Source organism: Chiloscyllium plagiosum, chromosome 13, assembly GCF_004010195.1.
Source record: "Chiloscyllium plagiosum isolate BGI_BamShark_2017 chromosome 13, ASM401019v2, whole genome shotgun sequence".
Lineage (NCBI taxonomy): Eukaryota > Metazoa > Chordata > Chondrichthyes > Orectolobiformes > Hemiscylliidae > Chiloscyllium > Chiloscyllium plagiosum.
Genome location: NC_057722.1, coordinates 5271675 through 5287701, shown reverse-complemented (window position 1 = coordinate 5287701; position 16027 = coordinate 5271675). Strand labels below are relative to the sequence as shown.

Sequence of the window (16027 nt, the reverse complement as noted above, 5' to 3'; positions counted from 1 at the left end):
GCAATCTTCTTCCTGACCTCTCCGCCCTCACCCCCACTCCGGCCTATCACCCTCACCTTATCACCCTCACCTTAACCTCCTTCCACCTATCGCATTTCCAACACCGCTCCCCCAAGTCCCTCCTCCCTACCTTTTATCTTAGCCTGCTTGGCACACTTTCCTCATTCCTGAAGAAGGGCTTATGCCCGAAACGTCGATTCTCCTGCTCCTTGGATGCTGCCTGACCTGCTGTGCTTTTCGAGCAACACGTTTTCAGCTCTGATCTCCAGCATCTGCAGTCCTCACTTTCTCCTATTCACATTCTAGCACTGTCAAGATGAGGGAGGTGAGCTTCATAAATTCAAATCTGCTCAGTGTGGTATTAGTGAAGATCTGTCAGGGTTGTTCTATTACGTACATATTCCGCTCAGCTTATTAAACTACCAGTTCTTTTCCTATTGAGTATGAGTCTTGTTAAGAGTCTTTGATATAATCCAGCAATTTAGTTATTCTACATTCTGTTGTGAAATATGCACCTCCGGCATGAGAAGGAAGTGCTGCCACACGTTCCACAAGTGAACAAATGTTATCACCTTATTTATACCGATCCATTGACACTAAGAACACATACCCCCAATTCCTTTGAACAAGCACTTTTCTGCATTCTCTGCAGCAAATGTGTCACATTTTAGACTACACACTTTCTCAGTCTAGCCCTTCAAGCCCGCTCTGCCACTCAATAAGATCATGGCCAATCTTTTCATGGACTCAGCTCCACATACCCACGTTTTCACCATATCCCTTAATTCCTTTATTTTTTAAAAAATAAACCTTAGCTTTAAAAATGATTACATCAGAGACTGGATGTATAATTGGAGATGCGTGTTAGGACTCTGTCGAGGTCCTGATGCATTGATTCCATGGGATTGCTCAGGAAATTTCTACTTCCAGTGGGAAATTCCATTGCTCCCTAGGACATTTTGGAAAACGCCTGAGTTAAAGTTGGAGGTATCTCACAGTTCCAATGTACCTACATGGATATTTATCCAGGAAATATTAGACAGAAATATCCTTGCCTATTTCCTGGGTAACTGTTCAACTAAGCCACTCCTGCCAAACTCAACTGCACCCCTCCTCTACCTTAACAGCCTGACTATACCTAAAGAGATTATATTCCTGACCATCCCTTAACAACTCCTCGCCACCCTTTCGCATGTCCTGTCTGGTCACACTACCTGTCTTCTGTGATCCAAGTACCCTTGTGACTTGACTACCTCTTCCTGACCAGTTTAACTTCTGACAGTCCTACCCACCCATCAACGCTCTCTGTCATGCTCTTGCTCTCTCTTATAACCTGCTGGTGATTATGATCACTTTGGCACTGCAGCTAGAATTCTCCTGCATTGTAACTGCTTCTTTCTTTTTCTGTCAGCATGCTAGCAAGGAAGCAGTTCTTTCCAATGCAAACTGCTGAAATGTTTTAAAAGGGAGATCTTTAAAATATTTTTTTGGACTACATCCTCTAGTTCTGGTCTCCCCCACAAGAATAAGCATCAGTCCAATATCCATGCTGTCTGGTCTGACCTAGAATCTTTTAAGTTCCAATAAGAATGCCGTTCAATCTTTGAAATTTCAAACGGTATAATCTAATGGGGTGGCATGGTGGCTCAGTGGTTAGTACTGCTCTCTCAGCACCACGGATCTAATTTCAATTCCAGCCTTGTGTGACTGTGTGGAGTTTGCACATTCTCCCCATGTCTGCATGGGTTTTCTCCAGGTGCTTCGGTTTCCTCCCACAGTGCGAAGATGTGCAGCTTCTGTGAATTAGCCATGCTAAATTGCCCACAGTCTTCAGAGATGTGCAGGTTAGGTGCATTAGTCAGGGGAAATATAGAGTATTAGGGTAGAGGAATGAGTCTGGGTGGGTTACTCTTTGGAGGGTCGGTGCGGACTTGTTGGGCCAAATGGTCTGTTTCCACACTGTAGGGATTCTATGATTTCTATGGTAATCTGTTTGGTAAATCAAATTCTGCTTTGAAAGGAGGATCACCACCTCTTATCCACTTTCGTCTCTTTTTAGATAGTCCATTACTGGAAAGTTGGAAACTTGGTGTAACACAGGCTTCCTGCTCAGCAAGTAATCACAGTATCTGTAGCTGGCTGAATGTTAACTATCAGAATGTAAGTAGGTAACTTTTTAAAGAAATAGCACCATATTTTTGCAGGTGAATCTGTATTTTGTTCGTATTTTTTTTGAAAAAAACAAAATTGTTTTCATTTACTTATTGGACTTAAGATAGAATGTAAGTAGGTAACTTTTTAAAGAAATAGCACCATATTTTTGCAGGTGAATCTGTATTTTGTTCGTATTTTTTTTGAAAAAAAAACAAAATTGTTTTCATTTACTTATTGGACTTAAGATACAACCAATAATATTTCATATAAATATAATTGTAATGTTCCTATTACATATTACTTTATAACATATTATTGGTTTCAGTTAAGGGAAGAGCTTTGGTCTGTTTAGCTTATCCATCCACAACAAACCATTTGTATTTGAGAACCGGTCTGATTTTGTCGTCATGAAATTGGTGAAAGTTCGTGAAATCACCTTTTCCAGTAATCTGTTCACATTCTTGGCAACCCTTTTCTTTTTAAATCCCTCTTGCATTTCCTTGAATTTAATTTAAGGTAGCTATTCAAAATTTTCTTGATAAGTAGAGAAAGTATAAGGGTTCCAAAATGACAATTTTGTTGTGAAGTGTACCAGCTACCATATCCCTGAAATGGGGTGGCAAGCTCTGCCTAATGTTTGCCAGATCTATGCAGAGTGGGCAGATCATGGTGTTAATCAGTGTGCAATGTTGAATTGACATCAGCACTGCCATTTGGAGCACCAAGGTCCAGACAATGACTTCTCTTGCCCTTGTGCAGCTAAAATGATGTTATGACTGACACACAGGTGCAGCACACAAATACATGCATGCACACACATATGCACGCATGCAAACACAATATAAAGAGATCAGTAGCTATTTATTCTGGCTGTTGCTGCGATTCTACATATTTTTGGTCCTTTTCATATTTCTGTTCATATGATTGAAATTTGTTTTTGGTAATTAAAAGTTTTGTGGACAAATCAGTTCCTTTTAGACATGGGTGGCTTTTGTGTATTTCCTCTTGGCATTGAACAGGAGAATGTGTGCAGAGACTGCACAATAGGTAAAGCTGCTAACAGAGGGAGAAGAATGGGGAGAAGGTCTCTCAACAGGAGGTTATATCTGCAGAGGTTCTTCAGGGAGCAAATCTATTGTAGAACAAATTGCAGGAATGCTGTTAATATGGCACCCTTTGTGTACTGGCATCCAGAACCATGATGACAGAAATCTGAGTTTCCATGGCAGCAAGTGAGTTAGCTAGACAGCATTTTGATACTGCAGCACTCAGGTGACTGCTGCTTGTGCTGTAGTGGATGTTGAGACATTGGCCTTAAGACACTACATCACAGTTGATCCTAGTGTTGCATTGCTGGATTGTGGCCTCCCCTGACAAACAACACCACCTCCCGTTGCATTTGGGAAAATAGGGCTTTAAACCAAGTTGTCCCAAGGTGGTGCTGAATTCCTCCAAAGCTCCTTAACAATGAGCGCAGGCTTTCCAATTAGTGGAGCACTTTTGTGCTTAAGTAGTCTGGCCCAATAAAGTAATCATCAGTGTCCCAGAACTAGTGTGCAATTTCATCTTTGTTCAGTTGCTACCAGTGTGTTTTTTTCCCTCTGTTTAGAGGGTACTTGTACCCACTGTGTTACCAGAATTAGATGTCATTTCTATCCTCTCCTCCAATGACACCAAATATAGATGGGAATTCAAGGAGTGAAGATGACACAGAGTCTACAAAGGGGTATAAGCAAGTTAAAACTTTGCAACCTGTGCAAAAACCTGACAAATGTAACGTAATGTGAGAAATGTGAGCTTGTATGTTTTGGCAGGAAGAATATTATTTAAACGGAGAAAGATTGCTGAAAACTGCAGAAGAGTAATTTACGGGTCCTTGTGTATTATTATTTATTCACTTAGCACGTCAAGGTTCAGAAAGTAATAAGAAAGGCAAATGGAATGTTTGCCTTTATTTCAAAGGGAATTTAAAAAAGGGGTATAACTTAATCTATAAAAGCACGAGTTAGACCGCATCTTGAGTGTTGTGGTGCCCTTATCTAAGGAAAGATGTACTGGCATTGGAGGCAGCCCAGAGAAGGTTCAGTAGGTTGATTCTCAGTGTGGAGGGTTTTTTTCTTACAACGAGAAGTTGAATAGTTTGGGGTTACACTCACCAGAATTGAGAAAAATAAGAGGCAAACTTACTGAAACATAAAGATTATTAATGGACTTCACAGAGTAAATGTGGAATGGTTGTTTTCCCTTTTGAGAGCTTCTTAGACCAGATGGCATATTCTCAAAGGAATAGGTCGCCCATTTAAAACAAATTTGAGGAATTCCTCACTTGGAGGGTAGTGAATCTGTGGAATCTTTTACGGCAGTGGGCTATTGAGACTGGATTGTTAAATATATTCAAGGTTGACTTTGACAGATTTTTAATCAGTAAGGAAATCAGGGGTTATGAGGATAAGACAAGGAAGTGGAATTAAGGATAATAAGATTAGTTATAATCACATTGAAAGGTGGAGTAAATTCTGGGCTAACTGACCTACTTCTGAATCTATGAGTTATGGTCTTATGGTCTAAAATTACAAACTGCGTAGGCATTTAACTTGGCACCTACAACTGTGAGACTGAATTACAGTATCTCTGTCTTCATTAATTTCTTGATCTTCCGTTGCCTACTCAGATTCCAAATTGAATATCTGAGAGGGGAACAGATCAAGATTAAGGTAGTGATGAGGGCTAAGAAGTCCATGCTTGCACCATTATTATTTTCTTAATTGGAAAATGTTGTGATTTGAGAAATAGTAATAGATCCCCAAGCCAGTTTTGTGATGCTGATATTACATGCCTTGGATATTCTCAACTTTCTACGAAAACAGCACCACCAGGACAAAGCATGCCACTTAATTGGCACCCCATCCACTAACTTTAACATTTCCCAATGCACAGTGGCAGCAGCGTGTTCCAACTACAAGATGCACTTTGCATCACTCATCCTTTGATAATATCTTCCAAACCCATGACTTCTAACAACTAGCAGTAGATCCATGGGAACATCATCTCTTGCAAGTTCTCCTTCAAGCCTCATATCCTAACTTAAAGCTATATCACCATTCCTTTCACTATCACTAGGTCGTAATCCTGGACCTACATCCCAAAGACTGCAACAATTCAAGAAGACAGCTCATCCCCATTAGTTTAGGGATAATTAGGAATGGGCAATAAATGCTGTCTTAGCCAAAGATGCCCACCTCCTATGAAAGAATAAAGAAAAGACACATATTGAACTTGCTGAGTTCTGTGCCTGGCCATATCTCTGCTGTTTCAAACAGGACTCCATCAGGAATTGGGTCTCCTACTTTGGGAATTTATTTTTTGTGCAATTAACTATTTTTCATTTGTTTGTTGTACAGAAGTTAATATTGTGTTATTCTTAAAAAGAACTGCTGTCATATTGAAATACTTGTATTTGAAATTTAGAGCATGTGCTTATTAAGTATGGATGTGTTGTGACTGTCCTCTATCTTAGAGATTGCCAAGTCGCAGGATCACTTCCTGTCTCGGGTTGCTGGGTATCACAATTCCTTCTTTTTGTAGGTTGTGGAATCCCTAACACTACAGGTTCCTGTTGGACAGAAGAAGCATGTATTGGCTGTGGTCACTGTAACACTGCTTGTTACCATTCTGTGCTGTAGCCTGCTTATCAGAGCTGTGTGGATACATGGCGAGTTTGAACATTGTGATGAAATTCCATTAAAAGGTGAGATTTTCAGTCTTGGATTTTATTGGAATTGTTTGGAATAACTCATTGCTGTGGCGTCCCCTTTATATATTAATTAATTAATTAATACGTACACTCAGTAGTTCCAGCATATCTACATCCAATGAAGTTAGTATTGTATCAACTTGAATTCTTCAATCATCTTGTACATGCATGTTAGTGCAAAGTACATGCAGCTCTGCGCTGTTTTAGCATTCCCATGTGCTTGGAATATATCACTAAGGGTAGCAGAGAGTAGTGGAATTGCTCTGTGTACGAAGGATAGATTTATTCAAAACCAGAGTTCATTTGGCCCATTGTATTTATGCCAGCATTTTGATGGAGCTATCACTGTTCTCTCCTCATAGCTATGTAACTTTATTTCCTTTAAGTATCTATATAAAAATGAGTAAGCCATTCAATTCCTCAAACTTGTTTGGCTGTTTGTTGAGATGATAGCTGATCTATACCCTTACAAGAGTTCCAAACTCCTGTAACCCTTGTGTGTAGAAGTGTTTCTCAATTTCACTCCTAGAAGTTTTGGCTGTATGTTTTGGATTATGCCCTTACCCTGGACTCCAGCTAGGATAAATAGTTTCTCTATGTCTCTCTGTTTTCCTAAATATCTTTAAACTTCACTTGAATCAATATTCAATCTTCTGCATTCCAGAAAATAAAAGCCCAGTTTGTATAATTTCTCTTAAAAGTTTAAACCTTTATGTGCTAAATTTGCACTGCACTCTCACCAAGGAAAGTTGATCCTTCTTAAGCTGTGATGGTCACAATATTCAGAAGTGTGGTCTGATTAGGGCTTTGTTGAACTTAATTATGCTTGTAGAGTCATACAGCACATAAACAGACCCTTCAGGCCAGTCCATACCGAACATAATCCCAAACTAAACCAGTACCGCCTGTCTGCTTTTGGCATGTATTCCTCCAAACCTTTCCTGTTCATGTATTTATCTAGGTGTTTTTTTAAATGTTGCAACTGTGCCCACATCCACCACTTCCTCAGGAGATTCATTCCATGTGTGAGCCACCTTCTATTTTTAAAAGAAATTGCCCATCATGTTTTTAAAATCTTTCTCCATTCACTTTAAAAATACGTCCCCTGTCATAAAATACCCCATCTTAAGGAAAAGACACCTACCATTAACCCTCCCTATACTCTTCATGATTTTATACCTCCTATGCTCCAATGAAAAAAAGTCCCAGCCTATCCAGCCTTTCTTTTTAACTTGTATCTTGTCATGCCCAGCAACATTCTGCTAAATCTCTTTTGAACTCTCTCTAGCTGAATAATATCCTTGCTATAAAAGGGTGACCAGAACTTGATACAATACTCCAGAAGAGACCTCACCAATATCCTGTACAACCTCAACATGACTTCCCAACTGCTGTACTCAAAGGACTTCTATTCCCTTGTACTTATTCCTCTAGATATAAAGGTCAATGCTCCCTCATTCTTTTGAGTATTTTACTGCCTGATCATTGCATTTTAAGGAACTGTGTATTTGGACCCAAATCTCTTTGGATCTATACTATTTTTCCAAATCCTTTTGAATGCTATTATTACATCTGCTTTTACTACCGTTCCAAGCAATGCATCACAGATCACAGCAACTTGCTATGTTTAAAGAAAGGCAACAAGAACATTTCTTTCTCTCTAAAATTAGGTACAGCAAAAAGGACTGGTCTGTTTATCTTCCTATGCACATTCCACAAATTGCACGTCTCACTGTCTATTTCTGATACATAAGGAGGGAACTCATGCTTGGAATGCACTCTGGTTCTTTCGCTCAGCCAGCAAGCTTTTGTTGATTGTTTAAACCCTGTTAATGAATGGGATTTTTTTATTTTTATTGAAGTTATCCAGCTAATTAAGAGAATCTGCAATAAAATTGTCTGGCATTTTCATTTACTGCCACATAAGCTTTTATCTAGTGCCATTGGTTAGTTCCAGGCAAACTTTGGAGAAAAAGCTGTTTACATAATTTCTCTGCATATTTGTGCTGATCTTCTGCCAGATTTACAGTGGAAAGATTGGGAAGGGGAAAAAAAATTGTAAATGTTCCATGATCTAGTCTAAAAAGGAATAATTAAAGTCACTGTTAAGTTCATGAAAACTTGTCTGTGCAGCCAGAATTCAAAGTTTTGTCAGACAAAAGTGCAGAACTAGATAAATGTTCTTAAACCACCCGGGCACAGATTCTCTGGCATCCTCAATCTGCTATATATCAATTTTCTTGATGTTCAGAATGGCTGTAAATAGCAGCCTAGTGGAATTGAGGATTTCAGACATTAAGGAAGTCACTTAACATTTCTCAAATATTTCTTGTGTTTGGAGAATGTTTTCACATGCATGCCAGATCCTTGAGACCAGACAGGAAAGACCTGTTGAACTACCAATTTCACTGTCCCATAATGTTCAAAAAATCCTGTCTGAAAGACCTCAGGCAATTTTTGCACTAATGCAACAAAATAATTTAGCAGCTGCATGTATTATATTTTCTGCATTTTGGACTTGCTAAATCAGTTGTACATGGCTATAATGGCTAAGTTTTCTACAAGCGCTTTCCCCTAGTCCTCTCCCACTTGTTATCGAAAGGGTAGTATCCTGAGAGATATTTGCCCTGCTTTTTTTAAAAATTTGCTAATTAAGTAACAAATTAAGTGTTTTGTGAATAAAGTTACTTCTGAAATCTGAACTATATAGGTAGTGTTCTCTTTGTTTGCTTCCCAGGGTCTCCTGAGGGATCAATTAACTGAACATCAACCGGTCCTTGATGGTCTGCTCTTCTGAGGCCACTTTGATAGCCGTGTGCAGAATGGTGTTGGCATGGGACTTGCTGCACTTCACTCTCCATCACTTTGCTTAGAGCTGAAATAGAAACTCATTTGTCCAAAGACAGGTGGATGGAATAACCGTCTCTTCCCAACACTCTTAGAATCCACATCTGAATTGTGTGGGCTCTCTTCCGATCTTCAGTTTCCTAACCTAATATGGATTAAATAATAATATGGTCTATAACACTAAACAGCTGGAATATACTTTTGAAGAACAGTGATGATATCCTTAACTCTGAGCCAGGAGGCATCGGTCCAAGTCCCACTGCTCCAGAAGTGAGTCATAACATCTCTGAACAAGTTAATCTGAAAATATCTGTACACATACTGCCTCAACAACAATGCAAAATACTGCAGATGCCGAAGATCTGAAATACAAATAGGAAGCGTTAGAGATACTTAGCAGGTCTAGCAGCATCTACGAATGGAGAAACAGATTTTAACACCAAAATGTGTGTGTGTGTGTGAGAGAGACTAGCTGGACCATCATTAATTTCTCTTGAGAAGGTCGTGGTGACATGCCGCCTTGAACTGCTGCAGTCCGTGTGCGCTGTAGGTAGAAGCATAATGCTCCTTTGGCGGAGATTCCAAGATTTTTAATTTAGTGACAGTGAAAGAACAGCGATACGTTTCCATGTCACAGTGGAGGGGAACTTACAGGTAGTGATGTTCCTATGTATCCACTGCTCTTGTCCTTCTGGTTTGTCGTACATATGGATTCGGAAGGTGCTGTCTGAGGAGCTTTGGTAAAATTCTGCTGTGCATCTGTTTCTCAATTCAGAGATGCTTCTACTGAGCATTGCTGGTGGAGGGAGTGAATGTGATCCCATTCAAATGGGCTGCTGTGTCTTGAATAGTTCCTGAGTTGTGTTGGAGCAGCGTTCATCCAGGCAAATAAGGACTATTCCATTACAGTCCTCACTTGTGCCTTGTAGGTGGTGGGACAAGCTTTGGTGAGTCAGGAAATAAGTTACTAATTACAAGATTCCTAGCCCCAGACCTGGTCTGCCTTGGAACTGAAAAGAGATGGAAAACTGTATACTATAGAAAAAGGTAGGGGTTAAGAAAGTGGCGTAAAGGAAAGGTCAGAGGAAGGTTAGACAATGAGCAAGGTTAGAGTTCAGCTCTGTTACAGAACAAAAAGCCACAGGTATAGTAATAGTTGTAAAGAAGTAACATTGATCCAGAGTAGCTGTTAATAGCAGGATGGGTCAACTATGCTGATTTAAAACCATGGAAACAAGAAGCTAGAGTGGTGGTAGTTGGGGTGAGTGGAAACCAGAATAGAGCTCATGATTACAGGTTGTGAAACTTAATGTTGAGTCCAGAAAGCTGTGAAGTGTCTAAATATAAAATGAGGTGCTGTTCCACCAACTTGTGTTGGGCGTCACTGGAACACTGCAGCGAATGTGAGCAGTAGGACAAGATGGTGTTTTGAAATGGCAGTGGACTGGAAGGTCAGGGCCATGCTTGAGGATTGAACATAGGTATTCAGTCAACACGCTTTTGATGTCCCTAGCAGAGTGGAGACTGCAATGTGACCTTGTGAGCAGCAAACATGATAGTTTCTGTCACGAAGTTAACATGTAAAAATTGTAAAATGGGGAAAGCATTGCAACATCCCTTTAAGAGATGGTGTTCTTTTCGGTGCTTAGAGATTTGAAAATGGACATCTGAAGAGCAGTTTAAAGTGCAGAGAGCATCCAAATTGAAGCGTTTTGTATCAAACAGCCAAGCAACATTTTTACCGAGACAACAGTTTAAATTCAGCCGATTAATTTGACAAGACACTTGAAGACTAAGGACCAATTGAATTTAAAATGGATTGTTTTGACACTGGGAAGCCAATCAAATTATCAGAACTTAATGTGTCATAGAGGAGTATGTAAAACTGGGATTTTTGAAAAATAGCAGACAACCACCTGCCATCTGAAGGGAGAGCCAAACTTAAGCTGCAGCGAAAGCAAGTTCGCCATCTGAGACACAAACCTGGCTTTCACACAAAATTACTAAGCTCTCTAAAAAGACCCATCAAAGGTACCACAGAATTTCCAGCTCAAAATTCTCTGAGGAATCATCAGAAGGAAGGTGTTTGTGACATGAGATCAACAGAAGGAAGGTTGGAGATAAAAACAAAGACATAAACTTTGCGAAATTGGAGAGATTAAGTTTTAATTTATTGCTTTCTTTATTAATTGGGTTTATACAAGTGGAACTTATAAAGTGGCAGGGAGTTATCAGGGAGTTTCTTACCTCTTAACCCACGTTAACAGATTATGAGGGGACAGCTGAATGTCTCTGGGTGTTTTGGATTTAATTATTATTAGAAGAGAGCCTCTACTCCCATCATAACCGATTTGAGGTTTGTGTGTCAGTTCATTATTGGAGGGGCTCGACCTCACACCCATATCAGTTGAAACAAGTGTTTCTAGTAAAAGGAATGTTGGTGGACTTGGTTAGGGCAGACAAACTGTTGCATTTCCTGCGACTGCATGAGAAAGGCTGTGGGAGAGGGATGAGGTTATTCAGGAGTGGGTCCAGGTAAACTCCTTTTGGTTTGCTGACAAAGATGGTGTGAAAGCGACCCTACATTAGAAAAACCAAATGCAGACTGGATGACTGCTTTGCTGAACACCTCTGGTTCATGCATATGCATGACCCTGACCTTCCCGTAGCCGGTCCTTTTAACAGTCTCCTGCTCGCCTGCCCACTTGTCTGTCCTCAGCATGTCGCAATGCTCCAGTGAATCACAGAGCAAACTGGAGGAGCAACATCTCCTCTTCAAGCTAGACACTTTACAACCTTCTGGGTTCAATATTGAGTTCAACTCCTTGTCAGCAGAGAGCCTTTTCACTCACACCCTCAACTGAATACTCGGAGATTGTGATAATACAGTAAATTTCTGGTGTTTCAAGTATATAGCTTTTGCTGGTTTATTGAGAGTGCTGGTTCACAAGGGGCTGGTTGAAACAAAGTTTATTGTATTGAAGAAGTGGTAGTCTATGGCTTGGTTAGATGGTTGGATGTTTCTTTGTGCAATCATTTCACTGACACTGATGCCCTTGCCCAGTGCATTAATGTGGCCCCAGAAAGCTGGGCAGGCACAGAATCTGCAATATTTCTGCATAAGTGAAACAGATGAATTTTTGAACTTAATCCTATTTGTGAAAATGTAATTACACTTGACATGCAAAAGGCTCAAGATATCTGTCTCCATCCTCTTGAAAGCTTTGTAAATAAGCTCTGTAGTGGTGTTACAAAATATACTGGGAAAATGGAAGTGCTGTAGCCATATTTTTGTATATTTTATCCTTCTCCACCTATGTCCTTGATCCAAAGTCTTACAAGAAGATTGTTATGCTCTTTAATAAATCTTTTGACATACCATCACAACTCTTCTGACATTTCTACCTTCATTGGATTTAATCTTCAGTGATGAAGCATATTTCTGTACATTGGTTCAGGTTGGCAGTTCCTGATGACTTATGATGACTTCATGCCCATTTTGATTCAGTTATTGCTTCTTCAGTAACAGCTGTCAGGATGTTGCTATGTTTTGAGTTCTATATGCACATCATTGTTACATATGTCTCCTTGGTAAATGAGGAAAGTCTGATTGCTCTGTCTCAGTGGGGTTCAGTACTCAAGTTTGCAAAGTGCTTCATCAGCCAAACTGCCTGAGATTTATCAGCTGGATCACTTATACCTAGACTTGCTATTGATATATTTCTCAATCAGTTCAAGAGCTTGTCAGTAGTGTTTTCCTTTCCCTTTGCACTGTGGTTCCTTAAAGCTTGCCAATGTTCAAGCTTCCTCTTTTTGCTCCACCTCAAATTTCCAATAGAATTCCCCATAATCAGTCATGAATTGTTAGTTGTACCTTTCTCTGAGTAACTTGAATTCTAAAAACAAATCATTTTATTCACGTGGTCATATATTTCTGTTCTTATTTACTGTGTTTTTGTCAGAGATATAAATCAAGTCCTGCCAAATTCCCATTTTCGGTTTGAATAATTTGTTTTATAACCTTTATTAACACCTGATTTCCACTCGAGTCCTTGTACAGTCTCATTATTAAAGCCCTCTATAAACAGAGATAAAAGCTCTTCCCTCCTAAGTTTATCTCTTTGTACTTTGAGGAAGCAAGTGTTGCTTGGATTGAGTAGGGCTAAAGATAGTAAACCATAAGCTATGACTTCACTTCTGTTCTCAATATATTTGAGTTTGGAGGAGAATATGAAGGTTTGTTGAAGATACTAAATAGAAGGTTTGGCAAACACCAAGAAAGACTAACAGACAAACTGGGGGATAGCAATTCAATTTAATATAGAAAAATATGCATTATTTTGCTCTCATAGGAAAGACATGGAATAGAAAAACTAGAAAAGAGGTTGTATTTATTTAGCATCTTTCAAATTCATAGAGCACTCCGAAGTGTTTCATAGCCAATGAAATACTTTACATCATGCCTGTCGTTGTAACACATACGTATGTATGAACATAAACTATTATGAGCCAAAAGGGGCCATTGGGCCGGGTCTCCAGTATCATAGACTCATCTGATTCAGGCCTCTCATGGCTGACTTTACTGTGGTTACAACTCTAATTTTCTGTCTGCCCTCTATATCCTTTCACACCCTTGTCAATGAAGCATTTAACTAACTGAGCCTTAAAAATACTTAGTGATAACTCACACCTCCACATTATTGAAACTTCACAGCTCAGGCAATATTCTAGTAAATCTCCTGTTCTACTCTTAGGTGCGTTCACATCTCTCCAAAATGTGGGTTCTGGAATTGCACACAATACTCTTGCTGTTGCTAACCAGCATTTCATACAGTTCCAGCATAACCTCCCCACTCTTAAACTCTGCCTCAACTAATAAATGTAGTTATACTATATGCTGCCTTAACCCAGCACCAATTTTTTTGTGGCATAGCAAAATCCCAGAAAAAGTAATGGAATATGAATGGATGATTTGCTTTAGTGATGTTGAATGACGAATTAATAGCAGTTGGGAGACTTGGAACAGCTATTCAATGGAAAGGAAATGCAGGATGTGAATAAACAGCATTCAAATAAATAATTACGATGATGTTAGTAGGAGCAGATAACTTTCACATAAGTGGCTTAAGTGCAGAAGTATAGATTTTAATAATGAATTTGTGCAAAGCAATGGTGGCCACATTTGGTAGTGTTTGCAGTTTTGGTAGCCTCATTGTTAAAAGAATTTGAAAGCTATGGAGAGAATGAAGCAGATTCATAAAATGGATGCCAGAAATTAAAAGATTGTGATTTGAGCTGAACTCTCTGAAAATAACAGTGAATGTCTTCACTTTTGACTATGCGATAGAAGGCCATTGAAGAAGTAGCTGAAGGTGGTTGGATCTAGGACACTCCCCTGAAACAATTCTGCAGCAATGTCCTGGGGTTGAAGTAATTGGTCTGTAACAATCTTTCTTTCTGTTACCTATGACTCCAGCCAGTTAGATTGTTTTGCCCTGAATGCCATCAATTTCAATTTTACTGCAGTTCAAACGTAGTTTTTAAGAGCATCTTCTCATTTTTCAGTTCCTTTTAAGGAAATTCATGCTACGTTGATGTTTTTCCTTTCATTCCATATTTCTCATTCTGTTATTGTCTTTATTTCTACTGTACATATTTTTTCTTTTTTGTATAAAAGTACTTAAAAATCATAACAATGCTGTTCCACTGGATTCCACTCCCCTGCACTGTAACACGCAGATGCTACAGCTATAAACCTGCTGTGTTTCTGACTGATGCAAAACTAGCTTTCAGCTCTATTTTGATGCAGCATGCATCCTGACTAGAAATGTGTTTCACCTGAGTCATAGTCCATTTCTCCACTGCGTTGAAGCTTATATTTTGCTGCTGTTTTCTACAGAGTCTGAACTCTCTGCTGGACCATCTTAATTCCAGTATCTGGTCTTGGTGTCACTTCATAGGACAATAAGAAATGGAACAAAAATAGGACATTTGGCCCATTGAATTTGCTCTTCATTCATTAAATTCATATTGGTTTACTACCTCAGCTCCACCTTCCCACACTGACGCCACACCTTTTGAGTTCATTAGAATCCAAAAATCTGTTATCCTTTGTCTTGAACATACTCAATGTTCAAAGCTCTTTAAGGTTGATAAATCCAAAGATTTACAACCCTTTGAGTAAAGAAATGTTTCCTTGTCTCAGTTCTAAATGGCATGTTAATATTCTGATATTATGATCCTTCATTCTACACCTTCCTACTGCGAGAAACATCCTCCTTTAAGAGTTGTATATGTTTCAATGATATCTCTTCTCATTCTTCTGAACTTAGCCTGGTCCATTAAATCTACCTCATCTCAGTATCTGTTTCATGAACTTTCCTTGTAATTTATCCTTCCTTCAATCAGGAGAACAAACTGTGCACAGTCCTCTAGATGTGAACTAAATAAGGCCCTCCGCAACTGTAGAATTATCCTTCTGCTCTTCCTCTCCAATTCCTTTGCAATAAAAGCTAAATTTGGTTTTCTAATTTCTTGTTGCACTTCCATGTTAACTTTTCATGATGTGTACAAGGATATTCAAGTCTTTGCCAATACCAATATTTCTAAGACTTGCAAGGTTGAAAAGGTTGTTTTCCTATTTTTTGTGCTAAAGTCAATGATTTCAGATTTTTTTCCTTATTATATCGCATCCACAATATACTTTCCCACACATTTAATCCATTCATATCCCTTAGCAGCTTCTTTATGTCCTCCCCACACTAATGTCCCACCTAGTGAATTTGGATACATTGCTAATGCCACCTCATACAAGTCATTGAACTGGATTGTAAAAATGAGATCCAAATGTTGATCCTCGAAGCAATTCAAGTTCAGCCTGCCAAGTCAAAATGCCCAATTTCATTCCTATTCTGTTTTTTATACTTTAATTATAATTCCATGTGAATATATATCCGTCAATGCTATGCGCCCCAATTTTGTGTAATTGCTTTTTGTGTATTCGTTTTAAAATAGTGATGGAAAAGGATAGACCAGACCTAAAAGTTGAAGTTCTAAATTAGAGAAAGGCCAATTATGACGGTATTAGGCAAGAACTTTCGAAAGCTGATTGGAGGCAGATGTTCGCAGATAAAGGGATGGCTGGAAAATGGGAAGCCTTCAGAAATGAGATAACAAGAATCCAGGGAAAGTATATTCCTGTCAGGGTGAAAGGGAAGGCTGATAGGTATAGGGAATGCTGGATGACTAAAGAAATTGAGGGTTTGGTTAAGA

At 39.1% G+C, this 16027-nt stretch overlaps 1 protein-coding gene across 2 annotated transcripts in view; it reads left to right on the top strand.

The window, feature by feature from the left end:
- The window catches only part of boka (BCL2 family apoptosis regulator BOK a), a 71186-nt gene that overhangs the window by 16519 nt on the left and 38640 nt on the right, over window positions 1-16027 (top strand). For both annotated transcript variants that reach the window (XM_043701728.1, XM_043701729.1), the window contains one exon: window positions 2060-2160. In XM_043701728.1, coding sequence (XP_043557663.1) covers window positions 2060-2160 — 101 coding nt within the window. The remainder of the gene's footprint in view (window positions 1-2059; window positions 2161-16027) is intronic.